This window comes from Penaeus vannamei, chromosome 13 (genome assembly GCF_042767895.1).
Source record: "Penaeus vannamei isolate JL-2024 chromosome 13, ASM4276789v1, whole genome shotgun sequence".
NCBI classification, from domain to species: Eukaryota; Metazoa; Arthropoda; class Malacostraca; order Decapoda; family Penaeidae; genus Penaeus; species Penaeus vannamei.
Window position 1 is genome coordinate 14,404,541 of NC_091561.1, and position 10,000 is coordinate 14,414,540.

At 46.8% G+C, this 10,000-nt stretch overlaps 1 protein-coding gene across 5 annotated transcripts in view; it reads left to right on the top strand.

The window, feature by feature from the left end:
* Positions 1-10,000, top strand: part of LOC113808627 (protein tramtrack, alpha isoform) — a 130,322-nt gene that overhangs the window by 51,213 nt on the left and 69,109 nt on the right. For all 5 annotated transcript variants that reach the window (XM_027360090.2, XM_070129008.1, XM_070129007.1 and 2 more), the window contains exons 4-5: positions 8,305-8,350; positions 9,018-9,074. In XM_027360090.2, the coding sequence (XP_027215891.1) occupies positions 8,305-8,350; positions 9,018-9,074 (103 nt within the window). The remainder of the gene's footprint in view (positions 1-8,304; positions 8,351-9,017; positions 9,075-10,000) is intronic.

Consider the following 10,000-nt stretch of genomic DNA (forward strand, 5'->3'; position numbering starts at 1 on the left):
GCAGGAAGGAGAGGCAGAAGCGCTTCCTTGTGATCTCGGCGATCGAAGCCGACGGAACCGAAATACACGCGTTACGCTATAACAGCCTTGCGACGCTACGTTTACGTTTTCATAACACTCGTCTTCGACTCCACACTCTTCGTCCGCCCTCTTCCTGGTTCCGCATATCCGATTTCAACTCTTTCGCTTTATTCGTTGTTAATTCCCATCTTTATCACCTCTTTTTTTAACATTTTCATCTCTTTTCCTCCTGCATTTTCTCCCCTTCCGTTCTTCCCCTTCCTCCCTCTACAAGTCTCTGCTAATGTCAACAAACCTTGCCAAAGATAATCAGATTTGGGAGACGGGTAAAAAAAAACTGCGACTCTTCCATACTTAAACCCCTTCCCCTGTCCTCCCCTCCTCGCCTTTCCCCTGGCCTCACCCTCTTCCCCTTCCCCTGCCCCCCTTTCCCCTGTCCTCCCCTTGCCTTTTCCCAGACTTCCCCCCTTCCCCTTCCCCTGTCCTCCCCCTTCCCTTTCTCTTGGCCTCCCTTGCCCCCTCCTCGCCCCTTCCCTCTTCCCGTGAGCGCGCCTCCTCTTCCCCCCCCTCCACTTTCCCTCCCTCCCCCCTCCCTCCTTCGCTGCACTCGTCCCCAAAGGAAGGGCGGGCGCTGAGGAGGAGGGGGGATGGGTGGGGGCGGAGTAGGAGGAGGGAAAGGGGAGGGGAGGGGTGGGGTGGTTGGTATAGATAGGCGACGAAAGAGAGAAAGAGGAAATGCGAAAAGGGGTTGAAAGATGGAAGAAAGAAGGGGGGTGATTGTGGAGGGGGCGGGGGGGGGGATCGGGAGGGTTGGGACGGGGGATTGGGGGGGGGGGTCGGAAGGAGAATGGTATCGGAATTTATATACGATCAATACCTGCCTTGAACTCTCATCATCTTTCTTGTCCTATCGCGTTGATTATGAGTCTTAGAGGTTTTCACTCTTAATTCTCTTTGTTTTTATTATGTTTTCTACATTTAGACCTCTGTTTTTCTACTTTTAACTTGCTCTACTGAAATATATGAATTTAAAAGATTTTTTTTTATCTTGTCATATTTTTTACGGTGAGTCGTGTGTAAAAGAAAATGAACTGAAATGCATATTTGTTATTTTTCAATATGCAATACGTGGTCGTAAAGAAAAGATACCGTATGAATCCATACCAGCAACAACAGTACTGTGCAAGATAACCAAGAAAATGGTCGAGTTCCCCCTGTTTTTTGATTTCCCGTTTTCTATGAGTGTGGTCGATAGGAATGGTGCAGTGGTCGGGATGATAATGTTTTGTCTATTGATTTTTCCTCCAACGGCCTTTCATAGGGAGGTAGAACCCCTGCTTACTACTTTGTTTCCATTTTTCAACTTGACGTCGAGTTATTGGGTCCCGGTTTAGCATGAGAGCAAATAATAGACAAACTCGCCCCATTTTGGAGGAGTTGGGAGTGAAATAGGTTAATATTCTTGGGAATTTTGATACTTCTTTAAAAAAATAAACAGTCGTCATAATCAATGTTTTTTTTTCTCTATCAGTCTATCAGCTTCACCTGCTTTCCTCCGCACTAACAGCAGGAAACTTTCTCCTTCTGTATGATGGCACTCGTTCTCGTGATATATCGTAGTTTCCCCTTCATATATTGGATATCGAATAAGGGCGAGATCCCGGCACCGAGTTCAACGCCAGTAACAAAGGGAATTATTTACTCCGTAGCCCGCATAAATCCAGTCGGGATTACCTACTTATTCATGCCGCAATGGAATGCTAACCCGTCATTGCACTGGCGATTTATGTTTTTTTTTTCTTTTACAAAACAGAATCTCTGCGACTAATTGTATTTTTGTATCTGTCGATTCAAATTCAAAAGTGTTAATTTTCTTTGATGTAAAAACGAGAAGGACAGGGAGAGAGAGAGAGAGAGAGAGAGAGAGAGAGAGAGAGAGAGAGAGAGAGAGAGAGAGAGAGAGAGAGAGAGAGAGAGAGAGAGAGAGAGAAACGTTCGAATGCTTTAAACTTTGATAAATTATGCCGTTAATATTTTTTTTTCAGTATACGCTGCGACAAGATTCAACTGAGCGAATTCCCTCTGTCTCAACATTTTCATTATTCTTGTTCGAAGCGAATCCAAAACAACCATTTTTTTTCCTAGAATTTCCCTCGCAACCTTTCATCCTTCTCGAACCTTCGCATCTCTCGATAGTTCCAGCGCGACGACCCCCCCCCCCCGCCCCCCTCACAACACGACTTCCTCGCCCGTTATCAGCGCTAAAATGCTAATCAAGGTCGTTCCTGAGCGAGGTCGCCCGCCTCGCTTCCCCGCGCCCTTCCTCGCGCCCTCGAGTCCCGCCTTGGAGCAGCGTGAAGGCGAGGACGAATCGCTACGACATGCCCATCCCATGGCATGCCTGGCTCTTCCTCGATGTCATTCATTGGCCAATCGTATCGTGGGTTTCGAGCAAGCGAGATATTGATTGGCAGATGAGGAACTCGAGCCACGCCCACGACGATCCTTATTGGCTGAATTTTTATATTCTTCTGTAGCCATTATTGATTGGACACCGCGGTAGAACACGCAGCGGCATTAACTATGGACATCGAATTGCTTCCTCGGGACACTTACTGTTACCGTTGCTAACTGCACACGGTTATGGCCAGGTAACTTAGCAAGGTCATTGTCTCACACATGTACAGTAATGAGGAGCTGGCACAACACATTCGAGAGTAATGAAAAATTTGATAGAAGAGAGTATCTTTCATGCATATATTTATATATACATCCTTGTCAGACATAACTCTACGATTCTTTAAATATGTGTGTTTTGCTGAATCACCATTCTGACTCTCTGCTAATGGAATGCGTTAAAGGCGCCCAGGTGTACTCTTTGACCACTCTCTTCATACAAAATAATGCTATTGCAGACCGATGCATTGCTTGATTCAAAGCAAAAAAAAAAATTATGGAAGTTTTACTGCCCAGTCATCATTTACTTCTTCCTGAGTTCCGCAGCCCGTTAGCAAGAACATCACGAGTGCCATTAAATTTTCTCTGATGGTCACACGCTCGATTCCCTCGGGTGACCGCAACACATGTGTAACCGCTGCTTTATTAGGCGCTGTTATCAACCTCCGCATATACCGTTATCCTTTTCTTAGTTTTTCCCAGACTGCGAATTGCTTGAATACCGTTTCCTGCGTTGTACTGAGTCTCTTATTGGTGACAAATGAATGTGAACAATGAATGTACAAATGTCTGATGATCATTTAGAGTTAAACAACATTATAAATGGCTAAATAGGTCGATACATATTACATAAGCAGACTAGGAGAGAGAGAGAGAGAGAGAGTGGGAGAAAAACAAACATAGGAAGACAAATAAAAACAGCGCAACAGAGAAAGTTATTTAGAAAGACAGCAAACATCCACGGGGGTCGTAGAGGTCGCAAGTATCACGTGGTAGACTTGGACTCAAGTTTTAAACACTTTGGACGGGGCTGGAGGCAAGGCCACGACATGAGGGTACTCGATGTAACTCTAAGATGTCCAGTTGCTTCTTGGTTGTCTAGAATGAGAAGCCGGGGGCGTGGACGATGGCACTGTGTTCGATTGTGTGGTGAGGATTACAGTGTTGCACTGGTTATGGTGCGTTCTACCTTGGCCAAAGCTTACGGAGGGGAGGTTCGAGTGATTACACTATGTGGCTTCCGTAAGGGGCGGCGGAGAACGTTCACTTATAATTTAGAATCTGGGACATGTAAACGTTATTTGTTGAAACTCGTGCCAGGAAAAAGCCCACGTAGCAGACGACTCACGACGCCTAACGAGCCACATGTCGAGGGAATCAAGACCTTAAGAAAGAGGTCTTGGTCCCTTACGTAGCCTCACGCGACTCTGAGCGTCAGCAATGCTCGATTTCCTCCCTCAAAGTCCAGCTGAACGCGAGGACTGCGAATAAGAGCGGCGGCGGCGCCTTTGATGCGTGAGTTCGTGTTTGGTGTCTCTACGTGCGTTTGCGGACGTGTGTGACTATGCGGGTGCGTGCGTGCGTATGTGTGTGTCTGTGTGTGTGTGTGTGTGTGTGTGTGTATGTGTGTGTGTGTGTGTGTGTGTGTAGAATATGTATAGATAGCTATAGATACAAATTTATATATGTGTGTGTGTAAGTATACATATATATATATATATATATATATATATATATATATATATATATATATATATATATATATATATATTGTATATATATTGTATATATTTGTTTGTGCATTTATTTATTCATACATATATTTATGTATTAATGCATGTGTGTGTATGTATGTAGTTGTCGTGAAGATCACTGAAATCCTGAGACGGAGGTGGCCTCTGTCCCGCAACAAAGCCATGCCCACGAAGCACCTAGTACGAGGATGGAAGGGGGGGGGGTATACCCACCAACAGCGAGGGAGTCCTTGCAACGCCCTGTCTTATTGATCACTGTTTGGCCGGACGCTGCGCTACCTTCCCTGGCTGGGCGGGGGGGGGGGGGGCTACTTTAGTGCTACTGGGTAGGGTTGTAGCGTAGGGGAGGGGGGAGTGGCAAGGGTAGGGAGTGTCTAGCAAAGGGGATGTGCTGTAGTATTGCTCTAGTATGGTATATCGCTGTATAACGGTAATACGATATATTATAGTAGTATCAGAAAAGGGGGAGGGGGCAATCGGAGAGGATAGAGAGTGCGGTAAATCTAAAAAGGAGAGAAAGATCTTGCAAAGAAATCCGAATAAAGGCAAGACAACTGATAAGTGTGCTGATAGAGAACTTGCAATAATCCCCCAGCATTTTGTAGCGCTGTAGGAATGCTCTTTTGGGATTAGCCTCTTGGACCGAGTTTTAACCAACATAAACGGCATTGGCCTAGTTTATCTATCGCCAGGCGCAGATACACACAAACTTTATTAAGACCTCACATCTGATTGGCGCAGTGGATATAGCTGTCCACTTCGCATTCCACATCTTACTCCTCTCCTCCGAAGAACGCCGAAGAAGGCGCTGTAGGAGAATTCGCGACGAGACAAGGAGCCCAAGGAAATAAAGACCGGAGGCTATGGTTCCTCGCGGAGTGGGAGGGCGAGCGAGTGACCGGAGGAGGAGGAGGAGGCACGCCCAAATCTCGACGAGGGTCTTATTGATCTGCCTTTGGGCGCCTCATTGCGGTACCCCATGCCCTGGCCCACCGGAGGGAGGTGGGGTGGGGGGTGGGGAGGCGAAAGGAGGATACCTTTTTCGTTTTCGCTTTGCCACTATTCTCGTTTTCCTTCCGTTGTTTTATTGATACTATTCTCGCTGATTTTAATCCCTACTATAAAGTTGATTTTAATCCCTCGGATAAATAGGTTCCAGTTAGGTGTTGCTATCATATTTATGTAACGTAATGGCAGCATTATGCACGTTGTATTTTCCAATCTCCCTTGATTTTCGCCCTGCCCCCCCCCCTCCCCCTCCCCTCGACTGTTTAGGCTGAAAGGGCACTGGGCACAGCAGTGGGACGCCCAGGGGATTGTCTGCTACTGAGCCTCCTTCTGGTGACCGCTTGTGACAAGAGATATTTTTGTAATTATAACTTAATCCGCACGATGCTTGGGAGCTTAGTTCGTTGTCACTGTTGTTGTTTTCGTTAAAACTATCAATCTTTATTTTGATACGATTTTTATAAGGATGATGATGATAATAAGGATAATGATTAGAATGATAATGATAATAACGATTTATTATCATTATTGTTATTATAAACATTGTTATCATTATCATTATTGTTGATATTATTACTATTATTGTTATTATCATCACTATCAATTGTATTGGTATTGGTATCATCATCATGCGTGAGAGAGAGAGAGAGAGAGAGAGAGAGAGAGAGAGAGAGAGAGAGAGAGAGAGAGAGAGAGAGAGAGAGAGAGAGAGAGAGAGAGAGAGTGCCCGCGCGTATGTATCCATGCGTGTGTGTCTGATATAATCAAACATTTCCTCTATTTGTCCAACTCAAGATCGAATCCCACCGCCTCGCCCTGCCCCCCTTCACTCCGGCGACTCCAAATCCGGCGCGAACTCACCTGCCGAAGCACGTGTCGCTCCGCCGACCCGAAGGCCGGGAGTTGAGGGGCGTCGCGGGAAGGGGGAGGGGGGGGGGAGAGGGGAGAGAGAGAAGAGAGAGAAGAGAGAAGAGGATAGGAAGCCCCTCGGGTCCCTGGGGAAGGATTAGGGCCTAGGGAGAGGCAGGGGGGGGGGTGCCGTTCTTATGGGACTCCGTGGGGGCGACGTATGTACGGCAATGCAACGAGGATTTGGTTTCGATTCATTTCCGCATTTCTGGGACGACTGACGCGCGCTTGGGTAGATAGACAGGCAGATAGATATTTGATTATCTTTATTATCCATGGAGAAAGTGATTACCCGATTATAATGATCGAATATCTGTTTATAATGATCGAATATCTGTTTATATTTCTCCAAGTAAATGTATAAATAGGCAGATGAGCAGAGAGAAAAAATAACCTTTTTTTAGCACCGTGCGCGTAGGAATTTTCGTCCCGTTTATCCACTATCTATTTATCCATTTATCCATTTTTCACTTATCCATTACCCATTCTACGTTGTCACATTCCCTCCATTCGCAAAAGTTTCCTCCGCCCCGACGTCTGCGCGAACCCTTTACCCGGGCGCCGTGTGAAAGGCCGCGCCGGTTTTGATCGCGCCGATTTATCGCCGTTCTGTTGGTCCCTGGAAGCCTCAGACATATTACCGCCGCCCATTATTGGTCCCGTGGGAGGAGGGAGGGCGGGGGCGGGAGAAATGGAGGAAGGGAGGGTATGAAGGAATGTTTCCCCTTCTCTCTCTCTGTCTCGCCGTCTCTCTCTCTCTCTCTTTTTCTCTCTCTCTCTCCTCTCTCTCTCTCTCTCTCTCTCTCTCTCTCTCTCTCTCTCTCTCTCTCTCTCTCTCTCTCTCTCTCTCTCTCTCTCTCTCTCTCTCTCTCTCTCCATTCCTTCCCCTTCCTCTCTTATCCTCTTCTCTCCCCTCCCCTCCTCTCCCCTCCCTTCCTCTCTTTCCTCCTATCCCTTCACCTCTCCTTGAAAAGAGAGGAGAGAGCGTTCTAAAAAGGCTAAGACGATATTATTGCTCTTAATCATCGTAGTAGTATTCTATGTAAACTTATCTATAGCGAAACAGTTTCAATTTCAATCTGCCTCCCCCCCATCAACCCCTCCCCTCCCCCTTCCCTTGCGTTCGCTCGCTGGCGCCGAAAGCAGCGCATCAGTGGCGTCGGGATCAACACAAAGACATTAAGGTCCGTCAAGGATCGCTGCCTTTGCCAGCGCCGCATCGACACCAGAGTCAATAACGGGGTCGTGATTAACGGCACAGACACGGATGAGAAAAAAGAAAGGGAAAATAGGAGATTTGAAAAACTGGGGGAAGAGAAAGGAAAACAGGAGAAATCAGAGGAAAGGCCGTATCGGCGCGCGGCATCTTCGCGTCTCCTCTCCGCCGTCGTCTCAGGCAGATAAGCGACTGTTAACCGTAGGAAGTTCCCCTGCCAGAGCGAGCGCTTTGGCGGCATCGACGCCGTCCCCTTAATGTCGCCGTAAAAAAGGGCGAATTTAGCCTCGCGTCCCGGCTGCTCCGGCGCTCAACCCGAGTCGAAGTCGGAATTGGCGCAAAACCGCATATTGATCCGTGTAAGGAGCAAGCTTCGTTATGTTTGTCTGAAGCACTTTCTCGGGCAATCAAACGTGGCCACGACACAGCGCCTCGTGAGCAAGTAGCTCTAGTATTGATTACAACATGCGTCCCTGCAGCCATATTGATCACACGCGTTGCCATGGAGACACACTGTCGGAACGGATCGGTTTAAAATTCTCATAGATAGGATCGCACGCGATGGTTCGCGTCGTAATCGCCAGGTGAGACGGCGGGAATGCGGCCGAAGGAAGTCGCGACGACGCCCTCGCCGACGTCCTGCAGGGAGACGAGGCGAGTCGAAAAGGGAGGCGGGCGGCCGAGGCACTTCGAGCGAAAGCTGTGCTTGGGGATTTATCGGCGTGACTTCCGAGGGCGTCTTATAAGCGATGATGGATGTCTCCTCTCGGGGCCTCGGCGCCGTCAGATGCTGCGGCGGCGAGGCGGAGGAGACGTGCAGAAGTCGCTATAAATGCATAGATTAAAAGCAAACACTGTAGATTAAAGAAACATCTCAGAATGAAAACCTATCCAAACAGACTTGTTCCAATAACTAACGTCTTTCTTCTCCCGCAACAGAGTGGGGAATCAACTCCAGGACCATCAGGAGAGAGCCAAGGGAAAGGTGAGCTGGCACTCGTTATGTTCTTCAGACAGTCAATAACCGATGCACACGTGTTGTACTCATATTAAAGATAAAGACGAGACATACAGAAAAATAGATCATGCCATACAATGTTCATCTTAGACATAATGGTCTTTGGATCTTAAATAAATAGACTATATTTTTAGAAGTATCAGTCAAGAGATTTAGAGTTTTTTCGTGCTAAAAGTTTTCATGGGAATGAGGGAAGTTCACATAATGTATGTATGCGTGCATGCCGGGTTTCTTTGCGTGTTAAAGCGCCTGTCAAGCATGCGGTAGCAGCATATCTGATAAGGGATGACGTATGATAATCGCAGAATACTAGACCGAAGAAAAATGCATATTAAGAACTGTGGAGAATACAACACTGTGTATCGTAGATGATTGTCTGTTACGCGTAAATACTAGGGGTTCATTAGGGATATATTCCGAGCTCAGATGACTAGAATCTTTAAATTTGCATCATATCTCATGTATATATTGCCACGGCGAGCACTCTTGTACCTTCTTAAACCAGGGAAAAGCCGCAGTAAATAAGTGAGCCTGTTTCATAAAATTCCTCGCGACAATTGATTTACGCGACGGCATGGGTACGTTTTCTGTGATGAATCCCTTCCCCGCTGACGCCTTCCGCTCTCTTTCGCAGAGGTGACGAGGTTGCCGCAAGAGGAGCAGGAGAACACCCGGGAATCGCCAGGCTCAGGTGAGTGGCGACGCAGCCCTTCGAGGCGCCCCAGGGACCGTCTCGCGGCGGGCGGCAGCTGCGGCGGCTGCGGCAGCGTCAGCACTTCTTACTCTCACGCCCGAGCTCTCGATGGGCGGTCCGCGATCGGCCCCGCCCGCTGGCAAGGCGGTCCCTGGCCGGACTGGCCTCTCGTCCTTCAGTGTAAATATCATACATTCATGTATCTGATACTACGAGTCTTTTGTAATATGAAATAATGACATGGATGGAAATTCAATATACAAGAATTGTTAAACAATTTTTGGTTCAGACTAAATTTTTTATCATTCTGTTGCCATACGACTACCTCACAAGTAAATATGCAAAGCATTATTATAGATATTTTATGTACAAGACATTTTGACATTTGTTTCCAATCTGAAAATCTGGTCCTAAGATGCTTGTATGGATAGCATTACCATGTTACTGTATAGCCCAACCCTATGTACCCACTGTCTGTCTCTCAGCCATGAATCATAAGTGTCACATTAGTGTAGATTCCATTAAGCACCAGAGCTCATCATAAGCCCTCAAATGTAACCAAAATTTTGATGCCTTTGTCGGATCAAATTCCCCTTGGCAATATCACGCACTTCTCCGAGGCCCGAATGTCGCTTTGCAGTAAAGATCCATGTTGCATTCCTTGTTGCAAAAGAGGTGTTTGGTCCGACAAGACTGTGGAGTCTATCAGATATAATGTGAGGAAACCAACATAAACTAAATATGACCTACACATACATACTTACATAGTTACATGCTTTGTCTTCGGCTGGGTCTAATTCTCTAAGCTAGTGAAAAACTCCTGATTAAAATTATCCGAGTGTATTTCCTTTAGCGGATGTTGAGTTCGTATGTCATTTGCCTGTTAATAGAAATTGAAAAGTAAATAAGACAAAATTAAGGAC